Below are 17,480 nucleotides of genomic sequence, written 5' to 3' on the forward strand. Positions count from 1 at the left end.
TAATATGTATTTGTCTCTTATTATTATTATCATCATCGTCGTTATTATTTTTATTAAAGATTTAATTTAAACGAACGCTCGCTCATGTGAGATGCATAAGGCAGAAGGTTAATTATGGCGGAATTTTTCCCTTTTAATAATTAAATCTTTGGAGCTTCCATCAATTAAAAAAAAAAAAAAAATTTTTTATAAAAGGCGTCGAAATGTTTTATTAAAAAAAAAAAATTATTATTATTATTATCATCATCAATATTTATTTTGCTTTTTTTTTTTTACTTTTTAATGGTGGCCAACTCTGTTTTTTGCATATGTGCTTACGTTTAGAGTGGCTTGTGTCACGGTAAATTAACTTAAACTTGCAAAGAGAGAGATACTCGATGACCTACCTACTTGCAAGACCGTATTCATCAGCTTTTTTTTTATTTTGCGAATGTGCGCGTGAGTGCGTACACGTGTGCGTGTACGTGTGTGTATGTGCGTGCACGAATCACGGCTTATTTTCTTTAGGTTAATTGTCATTACTTGACTCGATTGTAAATATTCTGTAAATAAATAAACTTGCACTTGCTTTACAAAAAAAAAAAAAAAAAAAAAGGGGGGAAAATAGTTACGCACGCATTAATTCAGCCTTGCAAGGCTTTTTGCTGCGTTACTATTGTCTTCCTAATAATAATAATAATTTTTTTTTAATAAAAAAATGTTTGCCCACAATAAGTGGCATTAAAGAGAAAGAGAGAGAGAGAGAGAGAGAAAAATATTTACGACTATTCTCGTTCGATTTTGATATTATTGTTTTATATTTATTATTATTATTATTTTAAAATTATTAATTCTATTTTTATATCGGATGTAGTCGATGCATTATTAGAAAGAACAAACAAACAAACAAAAAGTAGTAGTTTAGAATTTCAAATATTTTAGAATTGTCGCTGTAGTTCTTTACGATTTACAGACATTGAAAATTTTTTTTTTTGTTTTATTAAAATTAACAACGTCGCGATACGCCCCCCTCTCCCCCTTGTCAGATTGAAAAATTATCGTTAAAATGTAAAATTTTAATCACTTGCTTGTGTGTGTGTGTGCGTTCCCTGTGTTATCAATTGATATTTTTTAAAGATGGAGAAAAGAAAATTAAAAAAAAAAAAATGTCTACCATAATTTCAAATGAAGGTTTTCTTATTTTCTCTCTCTCTCTCTCTCTCTTAAAGAGTCAGATATGGTTCGTTGGTATAATAATTACGAGAGTTTAATTTTCATTCACTCCATGCCTACGCACACGAATTATTATCATTATTATCATTATTATTATTTTAATTTTCTGGAGCGTGCGCAAGTGGCAATTTAGCTCGTCAAAAAGTTGTTTTATTATTATTATTATTATTATTTATTCGATTCGATTTGATTTTTTTTTTTTTTTTTTTAGTTAAGTTAAGTTAAAAGTTAATAGTAATAATAATAATAATAATAATAATTCAACGAATCATTCGACCCGTTTAAATAAGGAAAAAAGAAAAAGGAAAAAAAAGAAATTAACATTTAAAAATAATTGATTTAAAATTTTCACATCGTCATTTGAAATGTGTATACAATTTAAATTTAAATTTAAATTTTTTTTTTTTAATTTTAAAAAACAATCGAACGTCCTTTATTAATAAAATATTTTTTCAAATAAATAAAACCTTCAAAATATGTAAATAGGAATATATTTATTTCTTTTTAAAAACATACCTTAAATTATTGTTATTGTTGTTGTTGTTGTTGTTATTGTTATTGTTATTGTTAATTTTTTTTTTTTTTTTTTTAATAACAAGAGAAAAAAAAAAAAATTTGTATTGAAAAATTTGTGTGAATATGTATGTAACGTGTTCGATGAAATAATATATATTTAATTTTTTTTTTTCTCGACCGTTACACTTGTTTTATACGTAAATACCGTTATTATTATTATTATTATTATTACGGGTGTAAATGTGAGGGGATAACTCTTTGTGGATTTGAGTTGTACAGGTCCTTATTTTAGATAAAAGTGTATATATGTATATATTTTGTACATAAATACATATATAAGTTTTTGATATTTTTTTATTTACATAAAATTCTACAATTTATTTATTTATTTTTTTCATTTTCACAGCTGGTGACTCTGACATTAGCCCTGCTATGAGTGCGTCTCACTTAAGAATCGGTAGGAGGAAGACTGATCTAATGCCTACGATCCCTTCGCCAAGGGATGGTACAACCAGTCGACCCACATCTGGATCCCGGTCCCTGGCCAGAACGCCAGGTAGGGCTTATTCTATGGCGCGACTCGACATTTTGGCTCAGCCGCGAGTCGTGCATTCGAATCCTTATTCGCAACCCTTATCGGGGTCTTCGAAATCAATGTCGCGTAGCACTAATCATCTGGTAGAAAGTAAAGAGTTTCAGTCGAACACTTTGACCAAAAAGGATACGTCAAAGAGCATGATGCAACTTCACTCGAAAGGTCAATCGTTGAATTTCATACAGCCTCGAATGACTAGAGCTCAACGACTAAGAAATAAAGCAAAAGCTATGGCTTCTTCGACAAAGAGTTTGTCACCCGACGGTGGTTTGTCGTCAGGTACCTACGTAAAAAAAAAAATTAAAGGGATTCTCGAGGGTTTCAGTTCTTTCAGTCATTTATTTTCTTTATAGATGATTGGCCCCCTCCCCCTCCCCCTTCAATTTTTTTTTTTTTTTTGGTGTTGGGATCCCTTATGGATTCATTCATTTTCATAGAGAAAAAGAATCATCATCATCATCTATCTAATTAGTTTCAGTGGTTTTTTTTTTTTCTTTCACACACAATTAAATATTCTTTCGTAACTTGGTATCTAACGTAAAAATTTTCTTTTAACTTGCACTAGGATTGATTGGTATTGCACCCCTTTTTCTATTTTTTTTTTTTTTTGGCTTAGCAACATTTCTTTTAACATGAAACAAATTTATTTTTGACAAAGAGCGCCTCTACTTCATACTTCTTCATACTTAAATTCACGAGTTTAAAAAAAAAAAAAAATTTTTTTGTTAAAAGTTGTTTGGTGTCAACCATGAAGATAAATAATAACCACCACCACCACGACCACGACAAAGATATTTCCAATGCTTTCTTACCAGGTGATGGTGCTGCAAGTCATTTTTTTTCTACAAATGGGAATAATTACGAATAATTGCTTTTTTTTTTTTTTTTTATATAAATTAAAAAAATTTTTTTTTTTGTAAATTAAAAGGGGTTCGTTAGATATAGTAAAAAAAAAAAGAAAATAAGGTAACATAAACTTGAAAACTTTTCTTTTAAATTAAAATTACAATTTTTTTTTTAATGGTTGTCATTTTGAAATGGGAAAACGTAATGATTGATATAAATAATAATATTTCAGGTGACACGACACCCTCTCGTCCTGGAAGTGTACTAAGTCAATGCAGCTTTACCAGTGCCTCGACACCGACACCCACACCGCGGTTAAGGTCTGCGCCAAGGAAGCCTAGACCGTTTAGCATTCACATAACCGGAGTAACAAAAGACTCGCAAAAAATAGGTAAATAGTTTTTTTTTTTTTTTTTTTTTTGGAAAGTCAGTGTTGATAATAATGTTTTCTCTCTCTTTTCTCAATCCAAGATTCACCATCGGAAGAAAAATCAAAACTTAAAGAATTGAAAGCGACAAAACCAACGGGTGTGAAACAACAAATTAGGAAGCAAAATTTACCCAAAAGCGACGACGTAACAAAACGTCAACAAGGAATTGGAAATAATAATAATAATAATAATAGTAATAATAATGGAAATGGAATGAATAACAACAAAATCGATGTCGAAACCAACGCATCCGAAGAAATAAAATCAGAAAAAACAAATGAAAATAATAAAGAAGAATTAATTGTAAAGGATAATAATGAAACGAAAGAAAATAATGTTGTAAATAATAATAATAATAATAATAATAATATTACGACGAGTGACGTAGGAGCCCAAAATTCAAATCAAAACATTATGACGAAGTCAACAAAAAATATACAGAATGGTAAAAAGGAATCTTCTAGTAACGATAATGATAATTCTGGTTCCATCGATGACGAATCAGGAAAAGGTAATTTAAAATTTATGTTCACGGGGGGGAAGGGGAGGGGAACGGAGAAAAATAAGTAAATATTACGTCATCATCCGTTTGCAGTCAACGTTATGACAAGATCAAAAATATCAACCGAAGAAGAAGCGAAGGCAGCTTTAGCAGAAAGACGAAGGGTTGCTAGAGAGCAAGCCGAAAGAGAAGCGGAAGCGGAAAGGCTTCGTTTAGAAATGGAAGCTAAATTGGAAGCGGAAAGATTGAGGAAGGAGGAAGAGGAGCAGCGTTTAGCCGAAGAAGAACAATTAAGATTATTAGAGGAAGCAAGGAAAATGGAAGAAGATAGATTAATGCAAGCAATACAGGTAAAAAAAAAAAAATTTGCGTCTCTCAATCTTGATCGTAGTGTAACAAATAATGAAAAAAATTTTTTATATTCCAGGAAGCAAAAAAAAGAGAAGAAGAAGAAAAAGAAAAACGACAGCAAGAAGAATTGGTAAGATTAGAAAAAGAAGAAGCGGGTAGAAAAGCTCGAGAAGAAGCGGAAAGGTAAATAAATTTAAAGGGGTCGGGGGGGGGGATTGTTTAAAATTATTTTTAAAAAAAATTTTTTATAATTTTTTTTTACAGGCAAAGAATAGAAATGGCCGAAAGATTAAAGAGAGAAGAAGAAGAAAGGCAAGCAAGAAGAAAAAGAGTGGAAGCCATAATGAAGCGTACTCGGAAAAATCCGGAAAATTCGACAAATAAGGTAAGTGAAAGTGAAAAAATGATATTTTTGTTTTCTTTCGTGGAAATGTTTAAATTTAAAAATAATTTTGTGTGTCAGGCTGATAGTGAAAAAGGTGAAGAAGATGGTACGGAACATGAAAAGGACGAACCAAAAAATAAATTGGAAGTTTTCTTACACGGTGAAAGAATGTCGACGGACATGACGTTAACCAACGGTCAAACAACTAGCCAAGATAATAATCATCATAATCATCATCATCATCATCATAATGATGATGATAAGGAGGAGGAAATGTTGGATTCTAATCTGTGAGTCGTCACCCATTCGAAAATTTTCTCGTTTTTCCGGGAAGGAAATTTGAAAAGAGATCATTTTTTTCTTTATAGGATTGATAATAATCATTCAAACGGAGTAGACATAACAACAAATAATAGTTTAGATAATAATAAAAAAGAAGAAGAAGACTGTCTCAATTCGAATTCTACGTTGGTCACACCTTTGATAGGTTTTCAGGGAAAAACAAAGGAAACTTCTGTCACAGCTGATTACATGGCCTAAATTGTTTTCTTTTTTTTAAAAAAAGGTAGTCGTAGTTGTGAAAATTCTTTCTTCTTGTTGATTGCGTATTTCCGATAGTTACACGAAGATCGATCGATACTCTCTGTTTGGTTAAAAGCCAAGGAAAGCCCTCGTATTGCGGCTGGACTGCATTTGTACGGAAAAAAAAAAAAAAAAAAAAAAAGTTTTTCTTGACTACATCTGGTCGTTTCTCAGGTGTTTATAAAAGGGGGATTCCAAAAAACAAAAAAAAAAGGGATAAATGATTTCGCGTTATCATTCCTCACCTCTTTTCGTTTCGTTTTTTTTTTTTTTTTTTTTTTTTGTTCGCGTTAGAGTAAAATAATAAGTGCTTTTTTTTTAAAAAATTAAAACAAAAAAAAAAAAAAAAGGATAGCGTTTTGGTTGTGCATTTTGTTATTATTATTATTATTATATTTTTGTTTTTTTTTTTTTAATTTTCCATCAATTGAAAAGAGAAAAATTTAAAGAGGGGGGGGGGGGGAAAAAAAAAAACAAAAATAAATAAATAAATAAGCTTTCACACATGGTGGTTTTGGGCAACTAGATTTTTTTAATATAATTAGAATTCACGCAAAAAAAAAAAAAAGGAAAAAAAGGAAGAAAAAAAAAAAATTGCTACTACTAGTGATTAAATAATGTAATGTAATCATATAATTTTTATATATTTTATTCAGTTAACAATATTGAAAAGACTCATTTGCGTCGCGTTGATGATAATAATAATAATAATAATAGTAATGATAATAATTAATGATGATGATGATAATAACAATAATAATAATCGATTATATGATATAAATTTAAATTTTTTTTTGAAAATAGTTTCTGCCTTTAAAAAAAAAAAAAAGAAAACTAATCCAAAAAATAAGCAAATTAATAATAATAACGATGATAATAGTAATAATAATAAAAACAATAATGATAATGATTTACGTTATTTATTTATTTTTTTTCTTTTTTTTTTTTTTATAAATAATTTATTTTTTTGAAAATTTTTTTTTTTGGAACTTTATTTTTATTTTTTTTTTATGATGAGTTATGTAAATAATATTTTATTTTTACATATTTTCTGGATCGTTTTTAATAAAAAATATATACATACATAAAATAAATAACACGTGTATAAATAAATAAATAAATGAGAAAAAAATAAATATTTACGTCACTGTTTTGTTTTCAGTTGAATTTATTATTATTATTTTTTTTTTTTTTGTTATTATTAATGCGAACAACCAAAGGCAGATTTAATTAATTATTAATAATAATAATAATCGACTTCGACTTATTATACATACATATATATATTCTTTTATACGTTTCAAAATGATATTAATGATACCCTTTTTCACATTTTAAAAACAAAAAAAATATTAGCTGTATATAAATTAAATATTTACTTAACCCTTGGTAAAAAACAAATACATAATTTATTTAATGTATTATTATTATTATTATTATTATTATTATTAAATTTTATTTAATAACTGATTATGAGTATTTATGGATCAATCGTGTTAAAAAAACGGTTTTGATTATTTTTATGCTGATAAGAAGAGCTAAATGTTGATTGGTTGATTGATTTTCTTTTAAATAAAAATGGCGATGATGATGATGATAAGGGTTAAGAAATTATGACAGCTATACTGAAGAATATATAAAAAAAAAATATATAATATTATATAAGTATAAATATATATATTGTTAATGTTTTTTAAAACGACGATTAATCGATAATTAAACAAACAACAAACATTATCAACATAACGATCGTGTTTATGTTGTTGTTGTTGTTGTTGTCGTCATCAATAATTTAATTTGTTTTAAAATTTGTAAAGTTTAAATGAAATCATTAGAAACGTCGTAATGTTAAATAAATATATAAAATATATACATAAATACATAAATAAATACATAAATACATAAATACATGGATATGATTTATTATTTGTGATTATTATAGTTTTTAATATAATATTTTTAATGTTTTGGTTAATAAGTGCGCTTTCAACCGTCCTTAGATTTTTTTTTTTTTTTTATTTATTATATCGTAAATAAAAATTATTAATAATAATATTAATATTATAATAATAATCATATTTAATTAAATAAGGAAATGAATTTTTTTTTTTTTTTTTTTTTCTCGATTGTTTCGAAATTGCTTTGTGTTGTATATTTTTGTGTTGCCTTTGTTATTATGAATTTTATTATTATTATTATTATTATTATTATTATTATTATTATTATTATTATTGAATGTTTAAATGAAAGGAAGGGATTATTACATAAGTTAATTATTTAATATTAAATATATATATTATACACGTGAGTGAATAAGAGGGATGATGATGATGATATTTTGCCTTTTTTTGTCTTCTTTTTGTGAAAAACATCACACATACACACACACACACACACACACGCATACAAAATATTCTATTATCATTATCATTATTATTATTATTATTATTATTGTTATTATTTTACAACGTTTTTTTTAATTTTTTTTTTTCTCGTACGAAATTTATTTTTAATTGTTTAAAAAAATTAACATTCAATGCAATTATTAATTGTTGTTATTAAATAAAAATGTAATCGCTATTATGCTAATGTTTAAAAAAATTTTATCACAGAATAATAATAATAATAATAATAATAGAAAAATTAATAAATTAATTAATTTAAGTTTACAAAAAAAAAAAAGAAATTTTTTTATTCACTTGAGTTTATGATAGTAAAACAACATTTGTAGCATAGTTTCTGGTCTAATCACTAAAATTTAAATAAATAAAAAAAAATTAATAAATAAATAATTTAATAATATTATATTTAACGGGGGTTTTCTTATTGTTATTTATTGAATTTCCTTGATATTAAAATTAATTTAATTTTTTTAAGAAAAATAAATAAAATTGTTTGGGCGGAATGGTTTCGTTACTTAAATTGATACCGTAGGGTATCAGATAGGATACCAGAAATCAGGATTGCCAACTTAAGAAAATTTTAATTTATAAAATAACACGAGTGTTTTTGCGTTGGATCCCTTTCATTATTATTTATTTTTATTGTTTGTAAAACGTGTAGATAAACTTCCGGTTAGCAGACATATTGTTTGTTAAATCTCTTTGTTTTTCACATTGTGATTGTATTTTTCCATTTCCGTAATTGTTTTTCCCTTTTAAAAAATTCCCTTTCGTAATCTTTATCGAATCCTTTATCGAAATATTTTTTTATTATTATTTCGAGTACGAAAACGATTATCGAAATTATAATTCCAACGGTTAGAATACAAAATGGAAAAATGATTTGTTTTATTGAAACTTCTAAAAAATCATTTTTACGAGAATAATCAATATCTTCGTACGACAGCATTTCTCTTCTCATTCTATTATAAACTCCACATTCTTTAAATTTTTTCAAACTAATAAAAAAAATGATATTTTATTAAAAATTATTATTTTTTTTTAAATAATTTTTTTTTTTTAATTGAATTTCTTACGCTTTGTTCATAAATTTTCCGTAAATTGAATTTTTAGGTAAACCTAATCCGATATGATGAGAAAATATATCTGGGATTTCGATGACGTCACATAATAATTTATGTTCTACTATATTTTCTCTAAATTCAATATAAGCCAAACTTTTATTAGAACATAATTGAGAAATGGCTTCTTGTGCATTTTTAGGTAAATCGTTTTGTTTTAAAAATTGACTCAATCCGAGAACTTTAAGGTATTTCTAAAATAAAAGAAAAAAATTTAATTAAATTAAATTAAAATCATATTAAATAATTTTAAGGACTTTAAATGAATTTTTCCTCACGTTGAAAAAAGTTTTATGATATCCTTCTGTTAAAGTCAACAACATGTAACTTCCATCCGATATAAAATCTTCAAATGTTTTAAATGGTATGTGAGGTGTGGTTACGGTTAAAGACGATATTAATTTTGCTGAATATCCTTGATAAATTAATAATACGAATAAAAATGTCGACATGTACACGACTCGATCCGCACACCACGTAGGCATGTTATACACATCTAATAAATAATATTAAAAATAATAAACAACCACAAAAACCAATCCAAAAAAAATAAAATGGTAAAATAATAAACAAAACCTTGATTGCAAAAAACTTGCAATGATTTCAATATAGATTTTATTGTAACGGTTATTTGAAATTTTTTTTTCTTTTCTCGAACGTTTTTAAATATTTGAATTAATATTCCCGATATTAAAATCCATATTAATATTCCTATTTGTAAATTTATATTCAAGGGTTTTAAATAACCCCCTAAAAATGTTTTCACCCTTTCATTTTTTATATACAACATCGTCCTGCAAAAAAAAATGGGGGGGGGGGTGAAATTATTTAAAAGCATCATATAAAAATTTTTTTTTTTTCTTAATATTACTGTGTTGAATGTGTAGGCCAAGCAAAATCGTAAATGTTGAGTCTTTCACTGCTTACAGCATAAGTACAACCGGAAATGTCAACTTCTTTTCTCATTAATAATAAAAAAACATCAGTCAACGAACCATTTTCTCCATAATACGAATAATTCAAATCCAAACGTCTCACAACGTTCATTCTGGAAATCAAATGACTTTGTGAATAATATGTATATGAAATTTCTCAAAAAAACAAAAGAAAATTTACTCACCGGAAATTTAATTCCTTTGACAAAACGCCAATTAATTCAGAATGAAAACATCTCAGTTTATATACAAAAAGTTTTAATTTACCTTTACAAATAAATTCGTCGTACTGTTTAAAAAAAAATTAAAATAACGTTATTAAATCATTAAATAACAAAAAGAGAAACAATTTTTTTACCTCGTGAACCATTGTTTTCAACGATACGTTTCCAAAATCGATTTTATCATATTTATCAACAAGTGTAATGCCATAAGATTTGGGCGCAAACCAAAATCCATAAAGTTTAACGATGGGTTTTTTGTTAACATTTGGATTTTTAATTTTATTTATTATAACTTTATCCTCATATGATTCTAATAAAAATAACCTCACGTTAATGGGAATTTGATATTTTACAATATCCGTAAGTGAATTATTAAAATTTAACAAAATTAAAGCGTCTGGAAATTTTATCTGAAAAAAAAAAAACAATAATAATAATGATAATGAATATACACGTTCAAGACGGATTCGTTACGTAATAATAACTTACCTTTGTAAAAACATTTGTAAAATTATAAGATCCGTTAATTAATAATATCGTTATCCCTCTTAAAATATTTTTTTCTCCGTTAATTTCGTTTAATAATTCATCAAGAGTTTTCAAATCGATTATCGACGTGTAAAAACCGTCATTGGAAAAATTTTTCGTTATGTCGCCAAATTTCAAAATTTTTTCATTTTGTACGAAAACGAGAAATTTGGCGGCATTCAATGTGGCGACATCTTTTATTAATTGTAAATCTCTTTTCGAATAACGGCCATTTTCATCGCAAGCGTTGTATTTGATTAAATTTAATAACAAAAATATTTTAATATTCGTTTTAAAACGGACAATCATTTTAAATTACTTTTTTCGTTCGCGTTTAGTGAAAATGTCGAATAAATATTATTCGAAAGGAAAATACACATGCAACGTAAATTATAAATGTTTTTTTTTTTTTTTTCCATTTTCACTCAGTGTCATTTTCAAAAGATTAAAAAATACTAATGATGATTAATTTTCCAGGAATTGTTGTTTTCGAAATATTGAAAAAAATAAAAGAAATTTGATTGAAATAATTTAATGAGGAAAATAATAAATTATGTATAAAATAAAATAATAATAATAGTAATTGTCACCTGACAACGAATTCGACAATGATGATAATTATCTGATTTAATCGAAATTTCCATTTTGTCTAAAACTTTTACGGTAAGAAATGTGTTAACCATTATTAAATTTTTTTTCATAAATAATATTAATAACATTTTTGCAATAAATAATTTTATTTTATTTTTAACTAAACTTCTACATTCTCTATACATACTATAAACAATAGGTTTCTTTTTTGAACTTGATTCAATATTTTTTTAAGTCATTACAAAACCCTTTTAAATTACTTTTTTTTGTTTCAGTTTTTAAAATACTTTTTAACAAGTCGAAATTAATTATTAATTATTGTTGTAACAAATACAAAAAAGAACGAAAATTAACGAAATTCGCGTTTGAAGAGGATCAAATGTTCGTAAATGTGGTAAAGCCAATTTATTTGTAGTTTTGTAAATTTATTTAGTTACCATCTAAGGTTTCAAATATGGCGACTTTTTTAGATATTCTGCTCTGTATTTGATCGTAGCCGATTCCTTGATGTACCAATTTTATGTGATGCTTGCAACGAGTTCTCGTTATGAAACCTCTTTTACAGTGTGGACACGTGTAGGGACGCTCACCCGTGTGAATGCGCACGTGCACCGTTAAATGATTCGCTTCGTGAAAACTTTTCGCACAATGAGGACAAACGAAATCTCTCGTGTTGTTGTGATATTTTTTATGTCTGTTCAATTCGAAAAACGTGTAAAATGATTTTTCGCATCCTTGAATGTCGCAAGAATATGGTTTTATGCCTTCGTGTGTCAACAAATGCCTGTTGTAATTTTTTTCTTCGAAAAATTGTTTTCCGCAATGAGGACATAAAATGCTGTTCGATTTGAAATGCCTTTGCATGTGAAACATGAGAGATTGAAATGTTGACAAACGTTTTCCGCATAAACCGCATTCTCCCATTTTGTACTTGGGATGCATTTTGATGTGTTCCGTAAATTTTTTACCTATTAGAAACTTTTCCCCGCAAACATTGCATTCTAACTCACGTTGACGACTCACGTTATGACCCGCACTACTCTGATGAGTGGTCAAAGAATCCCTGGACGTGAAATTAGCTTTACACGTTTTACATTTAAAATTACTAACGTTTATTTTGTGCAATTCCGAATGTTTTTGCAGACTTGTTTTAGATGGGAGTGGAAGCTTACAAATATCACAATCGAAATATCTAGGATTTAAATGTGCGGATTTATGTCTATCAAAAGAAGCTTGTCTTATAAATTTCCGATTGCATATTTCGCATTTAATAAAATTTTCCATTCGTAACGTTTGTCCTTCTCCGTTAGGTTTTCTTAATTTCGAATTATTTTTCGAATCGTGAACGTTTACAGTGAATTTTCAGGGAATCCCCTTGGAAAACTTGACAGATTTCTAATTTTTTATATAAATTTTGTCCTTTACAACTCGAATAATGTTTTTTATAGTTTTCTATTCCTAAACATTTCATTTCGCACTTTTCACAAATAAATATCATATTTTTTTTACCTTCTTCATCTTCGTCTATATCAACTACATCTGATAAGAAATTATTTACGGGAAAATTCGATTCTTCCGAATAAAAATTATTATGAGAAAAATTTTGAATTTTAAAATTTAAACATTCAACATCTGGACACCAAAAATGATGAAAATTTGATGGCAATGAACTTTTTATTAAATTATAAATTAATGATGATTGAATAAATAAATCAGAATATTTTTCATCAGATTTTGCTAAAGATCCATTTTTATTTACTTTTATAAAATAAACTCCTTCTTTTTTATGAATTTTTAAATGTTCGTAAAAAGTATTTTTACCATCGTTTATTTTATCAAATGAAATTTCCATTTTGCACACAGGACAAATTTTATTTAAAGATTTTTCTACTAGAGAATTAGGAGGTTCTTCTTCATAATGCTCCTCAAGTAAAGAATCTATTTTAAATTGAGATTCTTCACATGAATAAACATTTTCAATTTCATAAATTTTCGACGAGTTATTTAATATTGACATAAGTGTCACAGCTTCAGTAAATGATACAAAAATTTTTTCATCTTCTTCTTCATTTAGTTCTAATGGTTCTCCAACACTGTCAACTTTAATAAAATAACATTTCTGTGATGTCGCTCAAATGATATAAATCATCGATCCATATACGCATGTCAAATTACAAACTGGACATGTAAACTTAATACAAAAATTTTTTATTTTGTTTTTATTATTGTGAATTTTTAAATGGTTTCCTATTTCCATAATATTTTCAATTTTTTTACTGCAAATCATACAATTGAAAATGTTTAAATTTACTTTGAAAACTTTACATGAATTTTCATTATGAAATGGGAAATTTGAAATTTTTGACAATCGTTAAAACTAATTTTTTTTCCCGATGAATCGATTGTAAAAAATTTATAACCTTCCTCGGAATGTTTTGTCAAATGATTTAAAAATTCAAATTTTTTATCTCCTTTAAATTTACAAACTGGACATTCATAATAAAATTTATTATTTATTGTTACATGAGAATGATGAATTAAATAATGATTATTCAAGTCTTTCATTTCTTCATAAGAATTTTTACATTCTGAACATTGAAAAATTAATAAATTAACATAGTGAGTAAAACTATTTAAATTTTCTTCTTTCATATTACTTTTAATTTCATTAATTTTTTTATTTTCTTCTTCATTTTCCCCAGTCTCTGGTAATTTTTGACGTAATTTTACTTTGGAATGATCATTAATTAAAGATTTACAAAAATGAAGTAATTCTGAATTTTCATTTTCGTTTAAACTAATATCCTTAATACATATTTCAGCATCAAGTTTTTTATCTTTGTCACTATCAGGTACAAAAATTACATAATATTTATTTTTATCTACATCTAACTCTTTCTCTTTAACAATTTTTGAATTTTTTAAAAATCTTTTCGATTTTATTTTTTTCGTTTTTATCTTGCTACGACAATATGATTTCTTGCCTTTTTCTTTTCCGTTTAAATCTTGGTCACAAGATAACAGCAAGTGTAGGTAAGCATCAGATGATTTTACTTTTTCTAAAAATTCTGATAAATGCTTCATTTGAGTTAAACAATTTTGACATATCTTCTTTGGTAAATTATCATCGCATTTAACCTAAAAAAAATTTCAAATTTATTTTAATTTTATTATAATATTATAAATGTATGATTGGATAATTGAAAGTGTTTAATGTCTGAAAAACAATTTTAATTTTTTTTTTTGATTAAATTTAACTTATTTTGTGTAATTTTTCTTTGAAAATTTTACAGTGGCATAAAAATATTTATACCTCTATTTTGGTAATTTTAATAAATTGTTTATGAAAACCAGTACTGAATATATCTATCATATCTTTTTGACATTGCAAACAAATCCTGCAAACTGAATTGAAATCTTTAACCGTTAACACGGTTTGTAACATTTCATTTGTTAATATAAATATAAAAAAAAAAATTAATAATATTTAATAATAACGTTAAATAAAGTAATTATGTACAAGTGATAACAACACCAAAAAAATTACGAGTCGGATGAAAATTGAATTAAATTTTTCAAATATTGGCGGCATTGTAGTTGTATTAACAGGCAGACGATTCATACGAGAAGGTGGAGTTACAAGGTTTCATTAATGTGTAGGTGATCTTTAGTGTTAATTTTTTAACAGAGAAATTAAAATTTTTAAAAAAATGTCCAGGCAGAATGATCGTCAAAACTATGCACCAACATACAAATTAGTTGTTGTCGGTGGTGGCGGTGTAGGAAAATCAGCACTAACAATTCAATTTATACAAGTAAGTACATTTGTTTCAACAATTTCATGTATTTTTCGTTTTCCTACGCCTACTGTTTATAAATAAAATGGTCTTTTCTTATAAGATAAACATAATTAAAAATGTTTCTTAATCCTATGAATTGATTGCTTAATCAAATTTTTGTCATTTCCTTTTTTGTACACTCATGAAATTTACTATAATAAATTTATATATCTCTGATTTTTTAATTAAACAATCGGAAAAAATTACAATCGAAACTTTTATAAAATGTTTTTTAATAATTTTAAATTTCGTACGACACCGAAAAATGCCAATTTTTTCGATTTTTTACAATTTTAAATGAGCTTAATTAAAATAACTTTAAATCAGTTTAATATAAATTTTTCCTTTTTTCTTTTAACTATTCCAATTTGATTTAATTATATTATTATAAAAATTTTTAGACATTCAATATAAACTTTTCTTACTTCAAAAATATACTTTAAGTTCAAAAAAAAAAAAAAAAAAAAAAAATTTTTAATTTAAATAAATCAATTTAATATCAAATTATCAAATAATTTTAAATTTTTTTTTTTTTTTTAGAGTTATTTTGTATCTGATTATGATCCAACCATTGAGGATTCATATACAAAACAATGTGTAATCGATGACATAACTGCCAAATTAGACAGTAAGTACAAACAAAACTTTCAGTCATAATTTATGAATCATTAGTTTTTTTATTACAAAGATGCACTATTTACTTTTTTTTGATAAAAATTTTATCTTAAATAATGTTACAACTGTATTTTTTGTAATTAGTTTTAGATACTGCTGGTCAAGAAGAATTTAGTGCAATGAGAGAACAGTATATGAGATCTGGAGAGGGATTTCTTTTAGTGTTTTCAGTTACTGATCGAGCGAGTTTTGACGAAATGTACAAATTCCATAAACAGATATTAAGAGTTAAAGATAGAGATGAATTTCCCATGCTTATGGTTGGCAATAAGGCTGATTTAGAACATCACAGGAGTGTAAGTCATTTAAAATGGTTAAAATATATTAAATTTTTTTTTGTGACAAAAATTTTTTAATTTAAAATATAATTAATCAGGTGTCAACTGCAGATGCCCAAAGATTATCACAAGATCTTCGTGTGCCATACATTGAATGCAGTGCAAAATTAAGAATGAATGTCGATCAAGCATTTCATGAATTGGTGAGAATCGTTCGTAAATTTCAAGTCGCAGAAAGACCTCCATTAAAGCCGAGTTTGAACAAAACTAAGAAAAAATGCGTGATAATATGAATGTTTCTATTAAAAATAATTTATTCTTTTTTTTTTTTTTTACACTGTGAGAGAGAGACAAATTGAGAGGTATCACATTTAACAATTATTAACTTATATTAATGATTTAAAACGCGGTGATTTCCAGTATATACTATTCTGACTTTCTCAATAGTTACACTTTTGAAAAATTTAATCATTTTGTAAAAAAAAAAAAAAAAAAAAGTTTTCGAAGGCTGAGCTGAGAGTTTCCAATCGAACCTTAGATCTTTGGGTTACCTTAAAACACTTTTTGTTTTATAAATAAGAATTTTACTAACTATAATAACAAAAATAAATAAATAACAGTAATAAAAATAGTAGATGGGCCTTAACAAAAGTGTTTTTACAAAACTCACTGGTATTATTAATTAATTTTATGTATTTTTTTCTATTTTTTGTAATAGGAAAATAAAGTGCCTTAGTTACAGTTTTAAAAAAAAATTTAAAAATCGCCTTTTTTTTTTTAATTTTGTGCCTTCATAGTTTATAAAAAATTGTTGTTTAGGATTTAAAAGCATTTTTTTTTTTTCTAGTGTATATTATTATGTAACAAGAAAAAAATAATAATAATAATAATAATAAATGAAAGCCTACTAATCGTAAATGTCTTACATATTTGTTTAATGTAAAAAATTAGAAGTAAATCAGCGTGACAAAAAAGTTAAATATTTGTATATTTTTTTTTTATAAGCCAAATTGTTCTGTCATAAAATAAAAAACAAAAAAAAAAATTTGCTTTAAAAATAGAAAATTATTTAGAGTTTATTTTAAAATAAAAAAAAAAAAAAAAAAAAAAGCACAAAATCTTGTTTAACAACAATATAACATATGAATATTATTAGCTTAATATTTATATATATTAAAAAAAAAAATTTAGCTTTGCTTACACGATGCTTATATTTTTTTTAAAAAAAAATTTATAATTATTTATTTTAAATAAATAATTTTGTCACGTTGTTTATTATTTAATAAAAAAAAATTTATTTAATAATAATAAAATAATTAATAACTGTAAGGAAAACACCACATTATGTAGGTTAGTTATGTTATTTTTTTTTTTTTTTTTTTTAACAATCGAATACTGCCAGTATTTTATATAATTATTATCATTATTAATAATTGTTTTTTTTTTGACGTTCTCATAATAATAATT

General features: G+C 25.5%; 4 protein-coding genes across 4 annotated transcripts in view; 2 read left to right on the forward strand and 2 right to left on the reverse strand.

The window, feature by feature from the left end:
• The window catches only part of Phum_PHUM194820 (Nucleosome-binding protein, putative), a gene marked incomplete at both ends in the record, with an annotated part of 8,806 nt that extends 3,428 nt beyond the window's left edge, over nt 1-5,378 (forward strand). Inside the window, 8 exons of the mRNA XM_002425328.1 lie at nt 2,135-2,602; nt 3,402-3,560; nt 3,641-4,111; nt 4,196-4,452; nt 4,530-4,636; nt 4,718-4,838; nt 4,917-5,128; nt 5,207-5,378. Of these exons, the coding sequence (XP_002425373.1) occupies nt 2,135-2,602; nt 3,402-3,560; nt 3,641-4,111; nt 4,196-4,452; nt 4,530-4,636; nt 4,718-4,838; nt 4,917-5,128; nt 5,207-5,378 (1,967 nt within the window). The remainder of the gene's footprint in view (nt 1-2,134; nt 2,603-3,401; nt 3,561-3,640; nt 4,112-4,195; nt 4,453-4,529; nt 4,637-4,717; nt 4,839-4,916; nt 5,129-5,206) is intronic.
• Nucleotides 5,379-8,531: 3,153 nt separating this feature from the next.
• On the reverse strand, nt 8,532-10,939 carry Phum_PHUM194930 (uncharacterized protein; the record flags this gene model as incomplete). Its single annotated transcript, XM_002425329.1, has 7 exons — nt 8,532-8,784; nt 8,899-9,137; nt 9,222-9,439; nt 9,520-9,737; nt 10,064-10,167; nt 10,237-10,512; nt 10,592-10,939. The coding sequence occupies 7 exons, from the start codon at nt 10,937-10,939 to the stop codon at nt 8,532-8,534; spliced, it is 1,656 nt and encodes a 551-aa protein (XP_002425374.1).
• Nucleotides 10,940-11,650: 711 nt separating this feature from the next.
• Nucleotides 11,651-14,666, reverse strand: Phum_PHUM194940 (zinc finger protein, putative; the record flags this gene model as incomplete). The annotated part of the gene is made up of 6 exons (XM_002425330.1): nt 11,651-12,519; nt 12,569-12,760; nt 13,043-13,321; nt 13,642-13,809; nt 13,879-14,359; nt 14,535-14,666. 6 exons carry the CDS (start codon nt 14,664-14,666, stop codon nt 11,651-11,653), a joined length of 2,121 nt encoding a protein of 706 aa, XP_002425375.1.
• Nucleotides 14,667-14,775: 109 nt separating this feature from the next.
• Nucleotides 14,776-16,306, forward strand: Phum_PHUM194950 (ras, putative; the record flags this gene model as incomplete). Its single annotated transcript, XM_002425331.1, has 5 exons — nt 14,776-14,864; nt 14,940-15,036; nt 15,601-15,688; nt 15,820-16,031; nt 16,112-16,306. 5 exons carry the CDS (start codon nt 14,776-14,778, stop codon nt 16,304-16,306), a joined length of 681 nt encoding a protein of 226 aa, XP_002425376.1.
• Between the last annotated feature and the right edge of the window lie 1,174 nt (nt 16,307-17,480).

This window comes from Pediculus humanus, genomic scaffold (genome assembly GCF_000006295.1).
Source record: "Pediculus humanus corporis 1103172107544 genomic scaffold, whole genome shotgun sequence".
Classification (NCBI taxonomy): domain Eukaryota; kingdom Metazoa; phylum Arthropoda; class Insecta; order Psocodea; family Pediculidae; genus Pediculus; species Pediculus humanus.